The 23994-nt window shown below is 37.6% G+C and overlaps 1 protein-coding gene across 2 annotated transcripts in view; it reads left to right on the top strand.

Annotated features, from left to right (window-relative positions):
* Positions 1-23414, top strand: part of LOC149843148 (Ubiquitin-like superfamily protein) — a 66438-nt gene extending 43024 nt beyond the window's left edge. For both annotated transcript variants that reach the window (XM_089999620.1, XM_089999621.1), the window contains 6 exons: positions 17276-17341; positions 17438-17505; positions 17637-17846; positions 17937-18480; positions 21908-22153; positions 22877-23414. In XM_089999620.1, the coding sequence (XP_089855746.1) occupies positions 17276-17341; positions 17438-17505; positions 17637-17846; positions 17937-18480; positions 21908-22153; positions 22877-23118 (1376 nt within the window). In that variant the 3' untranslated portion in view covers positions 23119-23414. The remainder of the gene's footprint in view (positions 1-17275; positions 17342-17437; positions 17506-17636; positions 17847-17936; positions 18481-21907; positions 22154-22876) is intronic.
* Positions 23415-23994: the final 580 nt, after the last annotated feature.

Here is a 23994-nt window from a genome sequence, read left to right as displayed (position 1 = left end):
TATCACGTGCTAGCATACATGTGAGTTTCTTGTGCATCATATTGTGTCTTCTCACTGTTGATCTTGTAGTATGCTTAGCTGCTTTAGCTGTTAGTTGTTCTTATTCTTTTACACTCCTATTAGTTTTTTACAAGACTGACCCGTTTTATGGGCAGGTGACGAGTAGCGGCAGCAGACAGTCAATGGTGCATGCGACGTGGCTCGAGGCTGTACTCTTCCTTTCAGATTTCTGGCCGCCGTTGCAGGGTTTTAAGTTTTGGGTTTTTGCTTTAATAGGGGTTGGGCCTCCTGTTTTTCATTGTACACTAACATTTTGAAATTAAGGATTTAGCACTCTTTTCAACTTTCTACTATCTTCCGTTGTTGTCACTTTTGGTTTGTCGAGCTAACGTGCCTGGGATTTGACAAACTTGATTCTTAAAATAGAAAGATACTTTTGAAAGGCTTTCAAAAAGGCAGAGTTCAAGTTTTAAGAGAATTCTTTCAGAGAAACTTTACTCTTCAAGTTGAGAAATTTCGGGGCGTTATAGGGACAATTGAGTTGCCGTATGTGACTTTAGAATGTCAGCTTTCAGATTTCTTCACTAGAGCACTTCTTTTACCTTGCTTCATGTGTTTCTTTAGCAAAATTTTGGTGATCACAATGTAAGTTTTAGGGGGAGTGTATATGTATATATCATGTATGTACAAATGTAATAGCTCATGCCCTATATGTGCATTTTGGTCATTTTACATGTGTAATAGGTTCTAGCCATTAGAGGCAGATTTGTCCTTTTTTATTTTTATTTTTCTTCTTTCTTTTTTCTTTACTTTTGGACTTAGGGCTTTTTGGTCAAATGACCATAGGTCCGTTGGGAGCTTCTCAACAGCTTTATGAGCCTCCCAAGCCCTTCATATGTTGCCTATTTAAAGGGGCCTTTGCCCCCCTCTTTGGGTATGATAAACTTAAGCATTTTATGAATACATTCTTGTTTATTTTTTACTTGTGAGCTCTCTTTTGTGATTGTTTTGTATATGCCTTTGTGGCTCTTTGTATTTGCCTTGTGTGACTTTGTATTTGTGCACACTTTGTATCTTGTAGCCATTAAGTGCCATTTCCTTGTGCACACTCTAGTTTCATTATATATATAACACCTCCCTCAAACTGACGGTGAGATAACCGAAAGTTTGCTAAAGAGAAAAGAAAATTGAGGTGACGACAAGGCCTTGGTGAAGAAGTCTGCAAGTTGGTATTCCGATGTGACATAAGGAATGCCAATAGTGCCCTTAAGAAACTCCTCTCGAACATATTGGCAATCCATCTCTATGTGATTTGTTCATTCATGAAATGCGTGATTGCTAGCAATATAAATAACAATTTTGTTGTCGCAATACATCTTCGATGGAGTGGAGATGGTGATACCTATATCTTTGAGCAGACTTCATAGCCAAACAATCTCAGTGGTGGTAGTTGTCGTTGTCGTGTACTCGACTTCAATGGATGAGAGTGACAACTTTTGTTACTTCTTACACCTCCATGACATAAACGAGTCACCAAAAAACACATAATAACCTGTAGTAGAAATACGATCGTTAAGATTGCCTCTCTAGTTTGAATCATTATATGCAATTAGATTAAGGGAAGAAGAAGAGGATAAAAAAAACCTTAGTTAGATTACCCTTTAAATATCTGATAATCCTCGTAACTGCTGCCATATGGACTAAAGTAAGGGCATGCTGAAACTGACTTGCATTGTGAATTGTATATGCTATATTAGGTCGAATTATAGATAAATATGTAAGATATCCAATTAATTGACAACACGGAGTAGGATCTTCTAATGGAGTGCTATCATTAGCCCTCATCTTTGCATTGAACACTTTTTAGAGTATCCAATACCTTTTTATTCGTTAGACCTGATTTAGCAATTACTTCTGATGTCAGTTTTATCAGAGAAAGCGCATATCCTCTTGTGAAATAGGCAACCTTGATCCCTAAAAAATACCTCATAAAACCAAGATTAGACATATCAATTTTTTTTAGGAATATTTTTAATTTCATCTTTACCCCTTTTATCACTTCCAACAATAATCATATCATCAACATACAATAATAAGACAATTATACCGATTCTTGCATTTCTAAAAAAAATAGCAGTGTCAATATAACATGAAACAGATCCACTGTCAATAATAAGTTTACTAAACCAATCATAAGAGGCCTTTGCGACATGTTTAAGACCATAAAAAACCTTTCTAAGTTTGAAAACTTTACTCTTTTCAATGTTAAACCCGAGCGGAGGATCCATATAAACCTCTTCACAAAGGTCACCATTAAGAAATGCATTCTTGATATCTAACTGCTAAATATGCCACTATTTGATAGATGCTAAGGCAATTAAGGTTCTGATACTAGTTATCCTAGCAACAACAGCAAAAGTTTTTTCATAATTAATCCCATGTGAATATCCTTTAGCAACCAATCTAGCTTTATACCTTTCTAAGAAATCATCACCCTTGGTCTTGACTTACCCATCTACAACCTATGACCCTTTTCCCTATAGGCTACAATTTCCCAAGTGTTGGTTCTACGAAGAGCATCTAATTCCAAGTTCATTGCATCTATCCATTGGGAGCGTTGTGTAGCCTCATTGTAATTAGAAGGTTCATGATAAGCATGAATAGTCTTTAAGCAAGCCTTATATTTTGGGGAAAATGATTCATATAACACAATTTATTTAGAGGGTCTTTCTAGGTAAGTTTTCTAATATAGGTTCTAATGATTGACCTTGTGAGTATTTTTCAAAAGCATATTGTTGATCCTCACTTTCACGTGGAGTATAAACACAAATCTCATTAGAGGTTTTATTAAGGGGATTATCCCCCTTCATATCAATAGAGATTTCCTTATTAAAACATTCAACATTATCACAATTATTTATACTAGATGCTTCGATACCCTTCCTAGGTAATAAATCAAATAGGAAAGAGTAGTCGACTTCCTCAGGTTTACTTTTATCAAACCCATTTTGATCTTCAAAAAATATAACATTTAGAGATATATAATTTATCATTTTTAAAAGCATAACATCTATATCCATTTCTATTTTCTCCATAACCAATAAATGCACTCACTGGCTTTTAGTTAAAATTTGTCATTTTCTTGAAAGAGAACAAAACACTTGCATCCAAAAACTCTTAATCTTTTAAAATCTAGAGATATTTTGAATAATTTTTCAAAAAGTGACATTTTTTTAGAAAAGAGAAAGGCATTCTATTGATTAGATATATAGCGGTTGTGAGAAATCACATACCTTCAGCCTGAACCTCGTACACTGCAGAAGAGAGAGAAGGATTGGAAGGAGGGGAGACGACAGTGGATATCACGATGCACACTAAAACTATCGTGCCCTACTTTAGTGTTATATAAACAATATAAATTGGATCGGGTCTATCGGCCCAGATCCAATAATACCAACCTGCAAATATAAAACAAGAAAGACATTATGGGTCTAGAACCAGACCCATACATTTTATTCTCAATACTCCCCTTCAAGTTGTGCATGGTCTTGCACCATGGACAACTTGCTCTTCAAGAACCAAAAGCGCATACTGGTAAGACCCTTAGTGAATAAATCTGCCACTTGATCAGCTGTAGGAACATAAGCAGGATCAACTTCTCTATCTTCTATTTTTTGTCGAATGAAGTGTTGATCGATCTCTATATGCTTTGTGTGACTATGGTGAATGGGATTAAACGCAATATGTATGGCACTCTGATTATCACAGAAGAGAGTGGTGGGTAGAATAGATTCTCCGACTTCAGTCAAAAGATGCCTCAGTCATGTGGCCTTTGCTGTAGCGGCTGCCATAGATCGATACTCAACTTCTGCATTGGATCGTGCAACTACACGTTGTTTCTTACTACTCCACGCTATCAAGTTCCCATCAAGAAAGACACAATAGCCAGAAACCGACCGCCTGTGATCTGGATCTCCAGCCTAATCTGCATCTGTGTATACATTCAGTTGATGTTGTTCTCCTTTGGACTTGGATTGATGATAAACTAGACCATCTCCAAGAGTTCCTTTTAAGTATCGAAGAATTCTCTTGACAACATTCATATGCTCCGTTCGTGGGTCATGCATGAATTGAGAGACTTGATTCACTGCATATACAATGTCTGGTCTAGTGAAGGTGAGATATTGAAGCATACCCATAAGGCTCCGTTATTGTTTGGAATCTTCATATGCTTCCCCGTCTTGAGAACCAAGTTTATGATTGAGGACACTAGGAGTGGATAGGGGTTTACAATCCTTCATGTCGGCCTTATCCAATAGGTCTAAAGTATATTTGTGTTGAGTTAATGAGAGGTTTTCATCTTATTGATCTACCTCAACCCCCCAGAAATAATGTAAAACCCCCAAATCTTTCATTTTAAACTGGTGACTCAGTAAAATCTTGGTAGCTTCTATATGTTTATCAGAGTTCCTAGTAATAATGATATCGTCCACATATATAAGAATCAAGGTGCGTACCTGACGATCAAGATGAGATCGAATGAATCCATGTCTCTGAACTTCAACAGAGAAACTATCAAACCATGAGCGGGAGGCCTCTTTTAACCCATAGATGACTCTTCGTAGCTTGCACACATATGTATCGGGGTTATGTTCTGTATAACCAGCGGGTTGCTCCATATACACCTCTTCTTTGTGACTGCCATGCAAAAAAACATTTTTGACATCAAGTTGGCTTAGAGTCCATCCATACTGAACTGATACGTACAAAACTAATCGAATAGTTCCCATCTTAATCACAGGACTAAAGGTTTCATCGTCATCTTGCCCATATTCTTGAGTGAACCCTTTCGCTACAAGCCTCACCTTATAGCGTTCAATGGATCCATCGGGTTTATACTTGATTTTATAGACCCATCTAGATCCTACAACATTCTTCTTCGATGGTCTGGGAACAATCTCCCAAGTCCCACACTCATGTAAAGCTTGCATTTCTTCATTCATGGCCTCAACCCATTTGATTGACATAGATGCTTGTGAGAAACTGATTGGTTCATCATGCTTTTCAATATGGGAAATGAACCGCTGTAAGTCTGTAGAGAAGTTATCATAACTTACCCATCTTTCAATAGGATGACGAATCCTCTCAAGCCTCTTGGGTTGCATAATGGGTCGCTGCTGAACATTGTCTTTGTTTCGCCGCACATAGGTAATCCCTTGAAACTTGGTAACATCTGAAACTACAGGCATATTAGTATCTTGTGTGTTTGCCGACCTTTCCTCTTCTTGGCGTACATTTGTACTATCTCGTTCTGCGGATGGTGTATGACATGAGGGTACGTCATGTGTGGTCATTTGATCAAGCACCTCGGTAACAAGCCATGGCTGATAACTTTTAGCATCCTTACTGTGTCCCTTTGCGCTTTCTGAATCATCAATAATAGTCTCGTCAAACACGACATTTCGTGAAACTTTGATGCGGCTGGTGATGGGATCATAACACTGAAATCCTCTATACTGATAAGCATATCCAATAAACCTACACCTGCATGCCTTGTTATGAAACTTATGACGTTGAGAATTGTCAATGTGAACATAGCATATGCAGCCAAACACGCGCAATTCATTGTAGTCAGGATGAACCCCAAAGAGTGTAAAGGAGACTGATCCGCTAGCAATTTCATCGGCGGTCGATTTATGACATAGACAACTGAATGAAAGGCTTCCGTCCATAAATTTAAAGGAATACGAGTGTCATGTAATATACTCAACGCACTTTCTATAATATGCCTGTGTTTGCTTTTCGCCACACCATTTTGTTGTGGTGTGTGTGGACACGATATTCGATGACCTATCCCATTATCTTAGAGAAATTCAGTAAATTCTTTTGATAGGTACTCTCCTCTACCGTCATAATGAAAATTTTGAATTTTAGTTGAAAATTGATTGCCAACTAAGGTACAGAACGAGGAGAAAAACTTGAAAACTTCAGATTTATGTTTCATAAAATAAATCCAAGTGTATCTAGAGTAACTGTCAATGAAAGTAACATAGTAACGACTGCCCGATAAAGAAATTTGCGTGCAGGTCCCCAAACATCAGAATAAACAATTTCAAAAGGCACAAAAACTCTTTGATTTATTGAATGAAATGGAAGAATATAACTCTTACATAATTGACAACTAGAACAAAGATGAAGATCAACTTCAACATTCATATTAGACTGCGGAAAAAATCCTCTGAACGCAAGTTTCTCAATAAATGAATGATTACAATGACCAAGACGACGATGCCAAATCTCTGGCTTATTACATTGAGATAAACTGAAATAATTTTTGAATGACACTGGATGAACATGCTGAGAATTTATTGATGCACCACGAACTGGAGGAGACTCCTTGAAGACATACATGTTTCCCTGTCGTACTCCTTCAACGAGCGTCTTCTTCGTGAGAAGGTCCTTGACACATACAAAAGGAGTAAATTCGACAAAAGAATTAGTATCATCGACAAGTTTAGAAACAGAAACAATATTTTTAACGATGCTAGGAGAATGGTAAGCATCTAATAAAGGTAACGAGGAACCGAGGAGTGGAAGTGAAATATTTCTAACATGAGAGATAGGATGAAGAGTACTATCTCCAGTTTTAATACTAAATTTACCATGACAAGGTATGGGTTTCAAAATCTTACCAACATCACCTGTCACATGTGTAGCAGCCCCTGAGTTAATATACCAAGTCCCTTGCTCAGTTTGTTTAAAGCTTAATTCTGAAAGAGCAGAAATCAAGAGATTCTTCACATTTTCCTTTTTATCACCTTTAAGACCGTCCCCTGCTTGTCCTCTATTAGAAGGCCCGACACCATTAAATTTGCCTTTGTTTTGCGGATTATGCCAACAATTCACTTTAATGTACCCTCTTTTATTTCACTGAAAACATGTCGGTATATTTCTGGAGTATTGATTCCCTGGATATGAATTGAGTGACATGTTGGGTGTGGGAAGTAGCCCACGACCTCCGTGGTTGCCTCTTCCATATCCACGTCCACCTCTAAAACCCACACGTCCTCGCCCTGATGCTACTCCTTTGAGAAGAACCTCATGATTGTTGAAGTTCAGAGCCGCTTCCTCACCTCTAATGGTGACTTCATATTGCAGAAGCTTAGCCCGTAGATCTTCAAAACTGACTAATAAAGGGAGACAAAGAAGAGAGGTGACTAGCATGTGGTAGTCAGATCCCAAACCATTCAATGCTAGTTGAACCTTTTCTTTGTCAGGAATTACGCAACCCACCATGGCTAGTTGATCTGTGATGCTCTTGACTTTGTTCATGTACGCTGTAACCGATAAACCCTCTTTCTTTAAGAGCTGAAATTCTCTCTTTAAATGCAAAATCCTAGCTTCTGAAATCTGAGAATAGGTCTGAGCTAATATTTGCCACAACTCTTTGGGTGAACATTCATCTGGAATAGCCACTAATACCTCTTGGGAAAGAGTAGAAGTAATGTAGGCCACAACCGCCTGATTTTTTCTTTTTCATGTTGCAAACTCTGAATTTCTAACTAATTTGCTGGAAACCTCCCCTTTATCATCTCGCTCTTCCTGCAGGACAAATTCTGGTGGCACATGAATTGTTCCATCAAGATATCCAGAGAGGTCCAAGCTCTTAATAAAAGGCAAAATTTGCCGCTTCCAGGTCAAGTAGTTTGAGTTCAATTTCTCAGATATGAGTTGTCCAAGGAAGCTGGAAGGAAGGGAAGGATAATCCATGTGGAATGATAACAAAAAAATACACTGACCAACAGTCTGATTTCAGCAATATAAAACTCTTTTTTGCTGCAAAAATTATATTGCTGTAAACAGTCCGGAGAAATTAGTAATAGAAGACAATGACGTGATTTTTTTTTTGAAACGGAACTTTGAATAGGGTTTAGAAGGAACAAACATGAAGATGAGAAAAAAAAAATCACCTTTAAACAAAGAACTCGATTAGGTCAGATTTCACTTTGAGGCGTTGAAATCTTATTCAGATCTGATTCAATGGTCTGAACAAAAAGAAATAATCCAACAAAGATTTTGAAGAATAAAAATGAACTTGAAGACAAGGGAAATTAGAGAGAAACACAAATATGATCTTATACGATCAGATTTCGATTTAATCCTGTTGAAGAAAGAGAATCAGTCTGTCACAACCAAATTCAATTTGGTCTAGCTTGAAACGAAAGCACTAGCGTCAGAGAGGAGAAGAGGAGAAGAGAAACAGAGAGGAGAAACACAAATCCGATCTTATTGATAACGTTTTTTTTTTGGATTTTCAAGGAAACAGATCTGGTCTGACGTGAACAGATTGTTCGACAAGTTCAAATTTAATATTGAGGAAGAAGAAAGCAGAATCTTGAGGAAGAAAGAAATTTAAGTAAAGGTTTTAAGGAAGAAAAGAGATTCAACCCAATATTGAGAGATCATTTTTTTTTACAAAAGAGGATGAAATCTGATCTAACGAGATCAGATTTAGAATAGAGGAAGGGAAGAAGGGAATCCTAACCTGGAATTTAGAGGACCTCACCCTGCTCTGATACCATGTGAGAAATCATGTACCTTCAGCCTGAACCTCGTACACTGCAGAAGAGAAAGAAGGATTGGAAGGAGGGGAGGCGGTAGTGGATATCACGATGCACACAAAAACTATCGTGCCCTACTTCAGTGTTATATAAGCAATATAAATTGGATCGGGTCTGTCGGCCCAGATCCAATAATATCAACTTGCAAATATAAAACAAGAAAGACATTATAGGTCTAGAACCATACCCGTACATTTCATTCTCAATAGCGCTAAGCGCGGCTTCAACCCAAATTTTTTTTGGAACATCTTTTTAAATGATTTAAGTTCTAGTTGTTTCAATTATATGCTTATGCCTTCTTTCCACATGGCCATTTTGTTGTGGAGTTTTTGGACAAAACCTTTAGTGTATAATCCTATTTTATTTCAAATAATTTTGAAATTCATTTAACATATAGTCTCCACCCGAATCCGATCGAAGAATAGGATATTGGTTTGTAATTGATTTTTGACAAGCATGTGAAAATATTTAAAAAAAGAGAAAACATTATATTTAAACCTAAGGAAGTAGATCCATGCATATCTAGCGTAGTCACCAACAAAAATAACATAATAATATCCTCCTTTTTGAGCGCCAGTCCCCATACATCTGAATGCACCAACTTGAAAGGTCTTTTAGAAACAAAGTTACTATTTGGAAAAGGAGTACACATTTTACCAAGAATGCAATTATTACAAATAAACTCTTTTCCATTACAAAATGTCTCCAAAAAAGGAAAAATGTACAATTTTGAGACACTAAGATGACCAAGTCTTTTGTGCCAAGTAGCTATATCCTTGTTTTGAACGTGATTACAAAAATATTTAGATATGCGAGACAAAAAATCCATATAGTAGAGGTCTCCTCTCCTTTGGCCTTGCCCAGTCAGCTTCCCTGACTCAAGATTCTGTACAGAGCAATCTGTAGGTGAAAAAAAAACTCTATAATCATAGTCGAAAATTTGAGAAACAAAAAATAAATTTAAATTTAATTTTGGAATCACTCTAACTTTAGGAACAAAAAATTCTTTAGAGTTCAAAATCTTTTTAAAATTTTCAATTCCCTTTATTTTCAAAGATGTTCCATCGGTAGTTAAAACAAAAAAGGTATGACCGTATGAGAGTTGGTGCATTAATCAGATAGTAGGTATGTGTTAAGTGTCATGGGAAAAGAAGCACTTGAATCAAGTATCCATAAAGATATATCAGGAGGAGTTGAGGATGAGACTGTGGTTCCGGACGTGGATGGTGTAGTGGTATTGGATTTTAAAATTTGTTCGGGAGTTTTTGCCAATTGCACAATGAATAAGTCTTTAAGATCTTATTTCTTTGAATCTTCACTTGATTTGGTTGGTTTTCCTCCATTGGTGGCCACTTTTTTTTGTGTTTAGGACAATTGGGTTTGATATGTCTTGACTCATTACAAAAGTGACATGATTTTCTTTGTACCTCCATTGTTTGGCCTCCCAAAATGAGAAGGCTTATATGTTCTTAGATTGTTCCCCGGTCTCGAAACCACATGTACCTCATCTCCCTCCTTTGTCATTGATAGACGAGTCTCTTCATGACATAACTCGGCTAATGCTTCATTTAGAGCATGAGAAGTTCTATGAGGTAAAGAAGCTTGAACATGCTCTTTCTAGGCAAAGACCATGAAGGAATTGAAAGAAATACTCCTTGATTTATCGTTGCCTCAAGTAAGTGACTGCTCCTTCCCATTGAGGTTCATGTAGTGCAAGCTCATCCCACAATGGGGATAAAATACTATAATAATCACGTACACTCATGTCTCCTTGCTTAGTGGATCTTATTTTTTCTTGCAAAAAATATTGCCTAGCAAAATCTTTTTGAATGTATATGTTTTTCATAAAAATCCAAGCCTCATTGGCGTTTTGAACTTGACAAGGTTGATACAAATTTTTAGCTCAACATTGCTCTTAAACCATGTCAATATCTTGGCATGCTCACTTTCTCAGTTTTTTATCTTTATTTTATATTTTTGAATAGCTCTTTCTCTTTCTTTTCCACTAAGAGCCTTCTCTTGATCTCATTTTTTGGTGAGCTTGAGTTGTGACTTGAGAACTGTGTCACATACATAACCCCAAAGTTTTCTTCCTTTGTGGTGGTTCTCCATTGCGGCTGCCCACATCATATAGTTTGATCCGTTAAACTTAAAAGAAAGCTCAATCTTTGAGTCTTTTTCGGCCTTGACAAAGAGATGAGATAAGAGAAGAAGCGATGTGAAAGAATGCCAACAAACACGATCACCACCAACACGATCTCCATGAGCACTACTATCAATAAGGCTCGAGGGTGTAATCACCAAGGAGCTCTGCTACCATGTAATGAAGCCTTAATGCAAGCATAAGTACAAAGCCACTAATGGGCACACACCACAAATATCACTCAAAGGAGCACAAAAATAAAAAATATAATCTTTATTCACTTGAGAGAATGCTTAAGAAAAGCATACATGAAATGTAAACAAGAGGTCCCTTTTATAGACCAAACACAAGTGCTAAAGAGAGCCCATTCTAGCCGATGGGAGCTTCCAGCAGCTAGAAATATAGCCATTGGGGAGCCCCAATGGCTATATGGTCAAAAGACCATAAAGCCCCTACACACAAAAAAAAAAAATCAAATCTGCCCCTAATGGGCAAGACCTCTTACAACCATACAAAAAGACCAAAATGCCCTCTAGAGGGCATAATCTATTACAAACCAAGCAACATGATATATATATATATATATATATATATTTAACTGGGTGCCCATGTAATGAAATATGCGGAAAAGAAATGTATGTCCTACAATGGACATTCACACATAGAAATCAAAGAACAAGTCCAAAAGAGGACATACACAAAAGCCAATAATGGCTAGAAAGCATAAAATCTTATAAATGCACTAAAGGGCTTGAAGAAGCCACCACCTTACAAAGGGGGAGACCCCACTTATTTATAGGCAAGAGAGGAGTGAGAGAGGGTTTAGAGAAGAGAGAGGGAAAGGCACCATTGGGAGACCCAACAAGGTGTCGTTGGGCTCCCAACGGTCACAATTGTGACCGTTGGGGGCCCAACGACTCTTTGTTGGGGCCCCCAATGAAAGTGCATTTAATGCACAAAAAAGAAAAAGAAAAAATAAGAAAAAGAGAAAAAGGAAAAAGAAAAGAAAAAGTAAAAAATAAAGGAAAAAAAACTATACTGCCCCTATTGGGCGATTTTACAGAAATACCCCTTATCGGGTATGGGTGAATATACTTATATATATATATATATAAATATATTGATTACATGTGTATTTTAACACCCCCCTCAAGCTTTACGGGGATACAACCGAAAGCTTGTTGAGAAGAAACATAAAACGAGGAGCAGCAAGAGCTTTAGTGAAGAAATCCGCCAACTGGTACTCGGATGTAACGTAGGGCAGTGCGATGGTTCCTTTTAAGTATTCATCTCGAACATAGTGACAGTCCATCTCTATGTGTTTAGTTCGTTCATGGAAGGTGTGATTGCTTGCAATGTAAATGACGTTTTTGTTATCACAACACATCTTCGAAGGATTAGAGATGATTATGCCCATATCCTTGAGGAGACTTCTAAGCCACACAAGCTCCATGGTTGTAGTGGCCATTGCACGATATTCCGCTTCAGTTGAGGATAATGACACCTTTTGCTGCTTCTTGCATCTCCAAGAGATCATAGAGTCACCTAAGAAAACACAAAAACCTGTAGTTGAGACTCTATCATTAGGATTTCCTCCCCAATCAGCATCAGTATAAGCAATTAAATCAAGAGATGATGAAGAGGAAATAAAAACTCCCTTAGTTATGGTGTTTTTAATGTATCTGACTATTCTTAAGACTGCACTCATGTGCACAGATGTAGGTGCATGTTGAAACTGACTGACTGAGTGAACTGCATGAGCTATGTCTGGCCGAGTGATGGATAAGTATGTCAGAGCCCCAACAAGTTGACGATAGAGAGTAGGATTCTCGAGAAGTGTTCCATCTTCTAACCTTAACTTTGCATTGATGACCTCAGGGGTGTCTGCCTTCTTATCATCGGAAATTCCAGATTTAGAACAAATGTCAGCAACAAGTTTCATCTGAGAGAGAATATACCCTCGGGGAGAGTAGGCTACTTCAATACCTAAAAAATATCTTAAGAAACCAAGGTCAGACATATCAAAATTTTCTTTTAAAACTTTCTTAATATCATGGATTCCTTGTCCATCACTTCCAGTGATGATCATATCATCAACATATAGTAGTAAAATCACTACTGAAGATCCTGCACTTTTCACAAACAACGCAGTGTCAGTATAACATGAACGAAAATTCAAACCAGTCATTACACTGCTAAATCTGTCATGCCAAGCTTTCGGAGCTTGTTTTAGCCCATATAGTGCCTTGTTTAGTTTAAGAATTTTGTTTTCACCAATAGATACTCCTGGTGGAGGATCCATATAGACCTCTTCACTTAATTCGCCATTAAGAAATGCATTCTTAACATCCAATTGATAGATAGGCCATTTTTTAACGGATGCAACCGCAATAAGAGTCCTAACACTAGTCATTCTAGCTACGGGAGCGAAGGTTTCTTCATAGTCTATTCCGTACTCTTGAGCATACCCTTTGGCTACCAACCTAGCTTTATAACGTTCTAATGACCCATCACTTTTAGTTTTAATTTTGAAGACCCATCTACATCCAATAGACTTCTTTCTAGTGGGTAATGAAGTTATTTCCCAAGTTTTAGCCTTTTCAAGGGCACTAAGTTCTAGTTTCATGACTTCAACCCATTAAGGAATGTTTTTGGCTTCATTATAGTGTGATGGTTCATGATAAGAGTGTAATGCAATTAGGCATGCCCTATATTTAGGTGTTAGGGACTCATAGGAAACAAACCTATTTGGTGGATTGGAGATCCGGCTAGATCTCCTTAAAGAGGTTTCCTCTATGTTGGAACTTTGAGAATATTTTTCTAACGCACTAATGGGAGTTTCTTGACCTCGCCTAGCATAGGTTTGAATTGACCTATTTTCAACATCATTACTTCCATTTTCAACATTACTAAGAGGAATATCCTCTAAATCATTAGAAACCTCCTCTACGTAGGGAGTTACATCTTCTTGAGAGAGAAGATCAAATAAGAAAGCATATTCGCTTTCATCAATGTCTTTATTTTTTTCAAAACCGTTCTCATTTTCTAAAAAGGTAACATCTTTGGATACATATAGTTTGTTGCTTTTGGGATCGAAGCACCTAAAACCCTTTTGATTTTCTCCGTATCCTAAGAACACACATTCGATAGCTTTGGGGGATAACTTATCTCTTTTATGTGTAAGGACAAAACACTTACACCCAAAAATTCTTAATCTATTAAAATCGGGTGTTTTTTCAAAAAGTTTTTCATATGGAGATATATTTTGTAGAGATGAGGATATCATTCTATTTATCAAATAAGTGGAGGTTAAGGCGGCTTCGGCCCAATAGCATTTTGGAATTTCTTTGGAAATGAGAAGAGTCCTAGTGGTTTCCAAGATGTGTCTATGCTTTCTTTCGGCTAGACCGTTTTGTTGGGGAGTCCTAGGACATGACCTTTGATGACAAATTCCATTGGTTTCCAAATATTCTTGAAATTCATTTGATAGATATTCTCCACCGGAATCGGATCGAAGAATGGAGATATTAGTTGAAAATTGATTTTTGACAATCATATGAAATTTTTTAAAGAAGTTAAAAACTTCGGATTTTAGATTAAGAAAATAGATCCACACATATTGAGTGAAATCATCAATGAAAGTAACATAATATGAGTATCCTCCTTTTGATATGACCGGAGAAGGACCCCAAACATCCGAATGAACTAGTTCAAAAGGTCTTTTTGACACAAATGTTCTCTTTGGAAAGGGGGTGGATTTCATTTTTCCAAAAATACAACTCTTACAAACAAAATGTTTCTCATTACAAAATTTCTTTTCAAAAGGAAAGGAGTACATTTTTGAGAAGCTTGGATGTCCAAGTCTTTGATGCCAAGTTTCTATATTTTTATCCTGGACATGATTACAAAATGAGTTAGTAGGAAGTTTCAAATTGGTCATGTAGTAGAGATCTCCCCTCCTATGGCCTTGCCCAATCCGCTTCCCGGACTGGAGATCCTGTATAGAGCAATCTTTGGTTGAGAAGGAGATTTCACATCCATGATCACATATTTGAGAGACAGATAAAAGATTTAAATTAAGTTGAGGTACTACTCTTACATTTGGCACAAAAAAATCTTTTGAAAAATCTAAGGTTCCAAAACTTTTAACTTGTAAAGAGGTACCATCGGCGGTGGAAACAAAAGAATTTTTGGAGTTGCTACATACATTGGATAGTCCATTTTCATTTGGGGTCATATGAAAAGATGCTCCAGAGTCAAGAATCCAAGAAGGCGTACCTGGAGGAGAAGAAGAGGCAATGGCGGATCCCGAAGTTGAGGCAATGGCGTACCAGGATTTCTTCAATAATAGCAACTTTACCTTTTGGAGGTTCATTTATCTTTGGACAATTAGGTCTTATATGACCCGGTTCTTGACAATGATGGCAAATGGCTTTCCTATGATTGCCATTATAGTTATTTTGCCTCCCAAAGTGTGGAGGCTTGTAGGCTTTCATATGATTGCCGGGTTTAGACACGGCAAGAACTTCATCTCCTCCTTTAATCATGCCAATACGTGTTTCTTCTTGGCATATTTCGGCTATGGCATCTTCCAAAGGAAGTGGTTTGGATCTATGAAGGAGGGAGGACCTCACTTGTTCATATTCGGGCCTAAGCCCATGTAAAAATTGAAAAAAGTGTTCTTTCTCTATTTGTTCTCTTCGCATTTCCACATCTTCACTTGATACCCATTTGGGTTCAAGAAGGGATAGCTCATCCCACAAAGGGCCAAGAGTGCTATAGTAATCTCTTACACTCATTTCACCTTGCTTAATGGTACGGATTTTCTCTTGGATAAAGAATTGACGAGCAAGGTCTTTTTGGATATACATACCTTTCATAAAGAACCATGCTTCATTTGCTAGGCGGAATTTAGCAATGTTGGCGCAAATCTTTAGCTCCACGTTGTTCATGAACCATGCAAGAATTTTTGCATGCTTACTTTCCCAATCTTCTACCTTGGATTAGTGATCTTCAATAGCCTTCATGTGAGCATTTCCTTTTAGAGTTTTTTCTTGATCACCATCTATTTTTGTAAGTTGAAGTTGAGGTTCCCTAATGGTGCCCATAACGTATCCCCAAAGATTTTTACCTTTGAGGTTGTTCTCCATGGCGGCGGCCCACATCATGTAGTTAGTACCATTGAGCTTGAAGGAGAGATCAATCTTTTGTTCTCCTTCCATTATATAATCAACAATGGAGGACAAGCAAAGAGAGATAGAACAAGACAACTAGCAATATGAATCAAGAGCACAACCAAGGCTCTGATACCATGTAATGAAATATGCGGAAAAGAAATGTATGTCCTACAATGGACATTCACATATAGAAATCAAAGAACAAGTCCAAAAGAGGACATACACAAAAGCCAATAATGGCTAGAAAGCATAAAATCTTATAAATGCACTAAAGGGCTTGAAGAAGCCACCACCTTACAAAGGGGGAGACCCCACTTATTTATAGGCAAGAGAGGAGTGAGAGAGGGTTTAGAGAAGAGAGAGGGAAAGGCACCATTGGGAGACCCAACAAGGTGTCGTTGGGCTCCCAACGGTCACAATTGTGACCGTTGGGGGCCCAATGAAAGTGCATTTAATGCACAAAAAAGAAAAAGAAAAAATAAGAAAAAGAGAAAAAGGAAAAAGAAAAGAAAAAGTAAAAAATAAAGGAAAAAGACTATACTGCCCCTATTGGGCGATTTTACAGAAATACCCCTTATCGGGTATGGGTGAATATACTTATATATATATATTTATATATATATATATATATATATATATAAATATATTGATTACATGTGTATTTTAACAGCCCAGCCGAGCTTGAGGTTATGGCAAGCCCAAGTTAAATGGGCCAAGGTCGAACTGTCTCGTTTACAAGAAAAATGCATATTTCATGATTGTTGGACTCTAAACCTACTGACCAAGTCAAACTGGCTCATTTACAAAAAAGTTGAATGCTTTGAACCTCACCGAGGACATGGCATTGGATAGAAATGATTGGAGGAGAAGGATTCATGTGGAAGACCCAGAATGATTTTCTTTTTTGGTTCATATCGCCGACCCCAATTGTTTTGGGATGAAGGCGTAGTTGTTGTTGTTTCAAAGTTGTAAGCAATAGGATTTGAACTTTAAACTCATTGCTTGCAAGCCAAACACCCATATGCAGTCTTCAACATAAAATAAATGTAAAATATATTTGTCAAGTGACTCATCTCGTTTGCCAGCCCTCCTTGGATTTTTTTATTGAGGCACGGGATTAAGCATGGCTGAATTTCTTTTCTGAGCTATTGAGTTTATGCCCAAGTTTGGCATCCTGTTCTTTTTGTTGAGTCCAGATATAGTTCTGCAATCTCTAAAACCTACAAGTTTCTTGTTTTGCTGTATGCTAGTTGCAAGTTCATCTCCATTTAGTTGATGTTAATAGTAAGTAGCAGTTCTATTAGTTATGTAATCCTTGATGCAAACATTAATAGATCCCACAAATTCTGTACCATGTATATCAGCTGTTGGCTATAATGGAGTGTTACTTTGGCAGAATGGTACTTACTGACTTCCACTTAGAACAGTTTTCATGGTTTAGTTGTACATGGATATATGCTTTGTTTTTAATAACTCTTCCTTTTCATATTGTGTAGAAGGTTATGCCACTGTTGAAGAGCTGTTAACTGGAATCCAGAAGGCAAGGCAGGACCTGCATTTTCAGGTAGTTGTAATACAGGCTATAATATGCTAGTATATTACAGTTTTTTCATGCATTTGAAGATATCTCAATTTGCCTTCTGCTTCCTTTTTGAATGTACATGCTTTTAAAGCATTTGTCTGGGTGGATTACAGGAAACAGCTGCAACAGTCTTGACGGCAGCATTGGTATCAAATAGGCCCATGGACTCCGGTTGTAGTAGTGTGGATGCCTCTGTACTCAGAAATGAAAGCCCAGAGGCAGTTAATATATCATCTTCAGACAGTAGAGTAATTGATGGAGTGGAGGCCATGCAATTCTCAGAGTCGACATCTGGAAGTGGAGATTGCACATCTGGAACTGAGGTACTGTCTCGTAAATTACTGATCTATCAACTTTAAATATATTAACATATTAGTTATGAGCATTGTCTGTTATTTTTTATTTTTGGTCAGAGCAATGGCAAATTTAGTGGAGCACCTCCCTCAGAATTGCCCCATAATGATCAGCCACATTGTGGTACTGATGGCCTGGGTTTGATCAGTTTAAATGCTAACCTTTTACCCAGCCCTGCGAAAGATATAGAATGCTCAGAATGTGATACTCGGTCCTTTAATGTTGGACCCAGTTCTCCAGCACTTCAGGAGAGAGTAATTTCTGATGTCTTCCTCACTGATGGAATAAAGGAGTCTGTATCAATGGCAACTCTTGGTCATAATTCAGGGTTTTCTTCAGAGACAGTGCCTCATGTTGCTGAAAGTGATCCAACCAGCTCCATTGTTCAAGATTCTGAAGGTGAAAAATTGATCAGAACCTCTAAAGTGTTAAGTGAAATTCATCTGAATATTCGATTGCCAAATGGTGCCAGCATTAGAGGGACCTTCTCAACCAAAGATACCTTGAGAATGGTCAAGGATTATGTTGATAAAAACCGAACAGATGATAGTGGCCCTTATTCTCTTGGGACTCCTTATCCTCGAAAACTATTCAGTGAACAAGGTATGCTTTTGAACTTGGTTTTTATAAACTTTTATGCATATTGGTAGCTTTTGGAAGCCATCAAATTTCAGGTCCTTGCTTTCCTTCATATGTGCTGTTCAAATTACTCACTTATACATTGGCAGATGATTACTCTTCTTGTGTGAACAAATTGCTCTATTCAAGCTTCCAACAGATGGTCATATAATCACTCACCAAAGCATAATACCTCTTAGAACGAATAATAGATTTCCTAGATATATTGCTTACAAAAACATAATGTTGTTTCTTACGTTGATATGTTTCAAATTTTGTTAAATTTAATGATACAATGAAACCTGCATGCTTGCCAAACAATGGGAAATATGGGACTCGGCCCTGGGCTTGGTCCTTGATGCAGATGAGTGAGTCCTCAACTTTTTTATTTCTTGTAGCTGCATCTAGTGGGGCCAACCTGCTAATTCACTAGGATGCAGACTGCATTGCTTTGTACCAAGAGTTGTTGAGGCCATTCTCTTGTTTTGGACCTGTAACATATTGGCTGAAGCTTTTTGATCCTAACTCAAAATATCCAAATCAATTAAAGGCTACTGGTTTTTCATTTGTAACTGTACTTCACCATACTCATCACATGAAGAAGTGTCCACAAGGTGTATGAAACCACTGAAACTGAAACAACACATTCTTAGCCATTAGGGCAATATCACGATTCTGTCCCTACACGAGATTTTCTGTACAAAGTATTCCTCTTAGGGAGGGTGGCCAAGGTTGTCTCCATTTGGTCCTTTTACCAATGAATATATCAATGGAATGCCAATACAGTTTAGTAAGTGCTATCAATGCCATGGTTCATTGACCATGGAACATGGTGACGCTGGCATTCCTATAGAATTTCCACTTTCAATCTTGATCTCCTCTCATAGTGGTTCTGAAGATTGGCCTTAGTAAAAATTTGTGTTTGTGAATTGCTAAATGCAAATAGGCTTTACAATCCCTATATATTTTAAAGTAGAGGCTTATCTATAATGTGACCAGTTTATGGAAGGGTTGGTAGAATACAGAATCTATAGGGACATTTGTCTAACCCTGGTGAGAATCAATCTCTCTCCCAAATGAGAGAATGATTATCATTGGCTCCATTCTCTCACCTTAAAACAAACTTGAGAGAATGGAGCATGAGAAAACGACTCTCAAATAAGAGTCTTCTCAATTTCCACCAGAAATAGAATCACAAGGGACCCATTGTGGTTCTGGTTCATACCATTCAAAATCAAATGTGATTTGGAATTGTGGTCGGCAAAGCAAACATGACCTACATCTTGCCAACAACTTTCTGTTTAGGGTGTAGTCGATCTAATTGGATTATGGATGGAGCCCTGCTCAACTGCTGTTTGAGGGGTTATTCATTTTGAAAAACTTTTAGCTGCTATGAACACCAAGAGTTAGGACCATCAGCAGATGAATTGAGAGACTGGATTTTTCATGCCAAGAACAGAGAAGGAACTAGTGGTATATAAATCTTGAGAATTAATTGGTTCTTTCAGCCTATTTTGGGGAATGTACATGGAGGTTAGGTTGGTAGATTACAGCCAGCTGTATCAATTGGGTGCTGGGGAGTCCAATTTTGACAAATACATTAATAGTTTTTCTTGGTCCTCTTTTGAGAAATATAGGATGTTTAGGCCTTTTCCATGGGCCAAAAAGTTTGCCTGGCCACTGGCCCATGCCAGAAAGTAGACTGACTCCTAAATGAAAATAATATGTACCTTCAAAAAAGAATATCACTGAGTTAGCAAATTGCTTCCCATGCAGAGCACCATTGCGATTGAGCATCATTTTCATTGTTTGTCTCATTACTGTAGGGGTTCAAGCTTGAAAATTTGCAGAATAGAGGAGTAGATCTGTTAGATGCCTTTTATCCCTCTCAGTTACACCTAGCTTGGATGGTTGTTCAGGCGGATTGTGGATTAAGACAACACGGTGCATATTTTGGTGGCACAGAGCAGTATGGTGTTTGCAACGTTGGACTCTGCCATACTTCAGCACAAGCAGAGAGATGAAGACCTCAAGTAGTAGATTGCTTAAAAAAGGCCTTTTGTGATCATAAATCCGGTGGCTTTCTTTCACGGTTCTTTCCATAGCGACATTTGATGAGCAGTCACTGTTTATTTGCTTAGTTTTTTTTATTTGGATAAAAGACTGCTTTTCAGAATTCTTAAATCTTTGATGAATGTTGCTTTCTTATTACTGCAATATTTTCCTTTCAGCTATGGAAGAAAGCTAACTCTAATATCGTAAAATATAAATTTGTTCAGTATGTGCTCTCCTTGTGTGCTCCTGACTACATGAACAAAATGGACTACTTCAGTCTCAACTAAGTTATAGTTGTCTCATTCCTCTGCAAAGTGGGCTGAATGGACCAGAAATTCTAGAAATTGATCATGATGTATAAATCAATCTTGTAAAAGCATATCATAGAAAGATGGGGAGGTTTTTACTTCTATTTCTTATCCAAGTGAAGTTAATTGGATTTTATGATTAATACTGTCAAGATTTCCTTCATCCTCTGCTAGTTAAAATGGGAAAGGACATGTGAATATTTTGAGGTTGAATCAGAGTGAATACAAAGGGAGAAAAAATCAAGGTCAGCCCCAAGATTGAGCTCCTCCTAAGAAGGTTCCCAATAGCACACTCACAAGTCGAGCTCCAATTCTGCCCAGCCCAAGCTAAAGCATGGGCCCTTGAATGAAATGATGACCAGGACTACAACTAGGCAGTAGGTGACAGGAAATAACGTGGTGAGGTTCAAGTCAAGCTCCAATTCTGCCCAGCCCAATCTAAAGCATGGAGCCTCGAATGAAATGATGACCAAGACTACAACTAGGCAGTAGGTGACAGGAAATAATGTGGTCAGGTTCCAAGCTACTAGTTCGAAAGCTTGTATCATCCCATTACTGAGAGTTGCTATGCTGGGTGACCAATTATTTTTTGCAATAGTTCTTTAATGTCATCTTATTTTCATTCTTGCATGGGTCTGTTTGACTTGATGGCGTGTTAAGATGGTTTGACTGCTACGGGCTGGTGGACTGTCTAATATTGTAGCTCTATGAAAGTTTATAATGTTTGATCAGTTTCACCACTACAATTCTGAACAATTTATCCTTTACTTTCACAATGTTTTTTTGAAGACCATGTCATCTGGCTATGAATATTGATACATTACTTTAAAGCATTATATCCTCCTTTACATTCAAAATATTTTTTTGAAGTCCATGTCATAAGGCTATGAATGTGATACACTGCTTTAAATGTCATTATCAGTCTTGCACTTCACCAGAATTTTCAGTATGTGTCCATGATCATGCAACCATTAATCCAGTACTCTTGTATGAAACATGGACCTTTTCTTTTTTTCCTTTCTATTAGACATTTTTCTTGCTTGGTGCAGATATGAGCAAAGAATTATCGGAATTAGGATTAGTTGGCAGAGAAGCACTAATAGTTGTTCCACGTCACAATTCCAACATGACTCATCAAAGAGAATCAGTTTCTGCCACCAGCACTGCAAACCCTTCTGAACCAGTTAATAACAGTGGAGGGCAATTTGGATTTGCCTGGAAGATATTGTCATACTTCAATCCCTTTTCGTATTTCAATGGTTCTGCCAACCCAGATCAGGAACAGCCACAATATCGTAAGTCATTTTGTTTTTTCCAAATGTTCTTTTCTTTTCTTTTTCCTTTTTCGAGTTATTCTGTGAGTAGTGCAAGGGAGCTTGTGGGAGGTGAAAGCAGTGGTGGGGATTATGGTTGACATGGTAACTATAAGTGGTCCTTGTGTTTGCACATGATGGTGGCCAAAGATGTTATGTAAGTTCACTGGAGGTACACTTGGTGGTAGTTAGTGGGATAGTGATACTAGGTGCAAACATAATTTTTTTTTTCATTAGTAACCCAAAGAAACCACACCTGGCATGAAGACCTGATTGCACAGGCTCAACCTGCCATACCTATGGTTGTCATGCTGGTGGCATAATACGCACGATGCCTGCCCCTGGGCCTATGCTGGGCATCAACTTGCACAAGGGAGGGACACCCATGGGAATTGAACCTTGGCCGCCCGTCAAGCAGCTAAGGCCCCACCTCACTATGCCAATCCTCCTAGGGCAAACATAGAATTTGTTGAATGATCAACCATGCTGTCAATTCCATTGTTCTAGACCATACCATTTTTTATAGTTTCTCTAATATTGGAAGACTGCTCTTTGATTTCCTGGTATGTAATCATTGCAGCAGTTTGAAAGGAGAAACCTTCAAGCTGTCCCGTGCTTAAAGATGTTATTTCTATTTGTACTTTAAGTTCATTTTCATTTTGTAAAGTACCATCTTCTTAATCACATTATTTTTCTTGTTCATAGGACCTGATCCTGCTCTCCGAAATGCACCACTAACTTCAGGAAGATCTTTCCAGAGCTCCTCGTTCAGCGCTGGTATGCCTTCCTCAGGTGAAACGATTGGCAACAAGGGGAAGAAGGCAACCTCACATTTGAGAGGTAATGTTCATACATTGGGACATGAGGATGAAGACGCTCCATTCCGTGACAGAAATGCATTTTGGAATGGGAATTCTACTCAGTATGGTGGTGATGACAACAAATAAACGGGCTTTCTCTTGGGGAGATATATCCTGCGGTTATTCAGATCTGCATATACATTGTTGCTTATCATCTTTTTGGAACCTTGTACGTTAACTTGTTTTGTTATTGGTGTTTTTATTTATCTGCTGATGGGCGGACCTGTTACCTTATTTGGAATCTGCTTACTTGTATATGATGGTTCTTGAGATTAAAATGAAGAAAAAAGACCAATAAGCTGTGAGAATGATTGTGCTGTAAGTTGCATCTATGAATAGGAGAAATCCTTTTGCAATAAAAGATGCTCAAGAATTTCATTTTAGTCCGCATGTACATTGCCATCTACATTTATATGATGGCAATTCTGATGTAAAGTATCATTATTTGTGGGAATTAAAATACAAAAATCGACTGTATTGACCTTGCAAAATGGTGGGTTCTTTGAAATGCCTCACAATTTGCCAAAATCCAAAATTCTAGTTTTCATTTTTAAAGACATTTTTACCCTTACTAACATTCACATGTATTTGTCTCTTCTTACGGTCGCATGACAACCTCTTACTGACATTCCCATATATATATATATATATATATATATATATATATATATATATATATATATATATATATTTGCGAACCTCCTACTGATGTTCTTACAAATATGTTGCAAACCTCCTAGTGAGGTTTGCACAAATATGTGGTTAACCACCTTACATTTGCACAAATATATTATGAACCTCTTGACGTTCGCATGCGAACCTCTTGATAATTGCACAAATATTTTGCAAACCTCTTGATGATTACACAACTTTTTGACATTCACACAAATATATTGTGAACCTTCGAATATATTTGTGTGGTATGTTACAAATCATAGAAGAGATCAGCAACATATTTGTGCT

The sequence above is a fragment of the Nuphar pumila genome, chromosome 3, assembly GCF_984573655.1.
Source record: "Nuphar pumila chromosome 3, dmNupPumi1.hap1.1, whole genome shotgun sequence".
Lineage (NCBI taxonomy): Eukaryota > Viridiplantae > Streptophyta > Magnoliopsida > Nymphaeales > Nymphaeaceae > Nuphar > Nuphar pumila.
The sequence above is the reverse complement of the archived record's forward strand: the minus strand, read 5'-3'. Positions and strand labels throughout refer to the sequence as shown.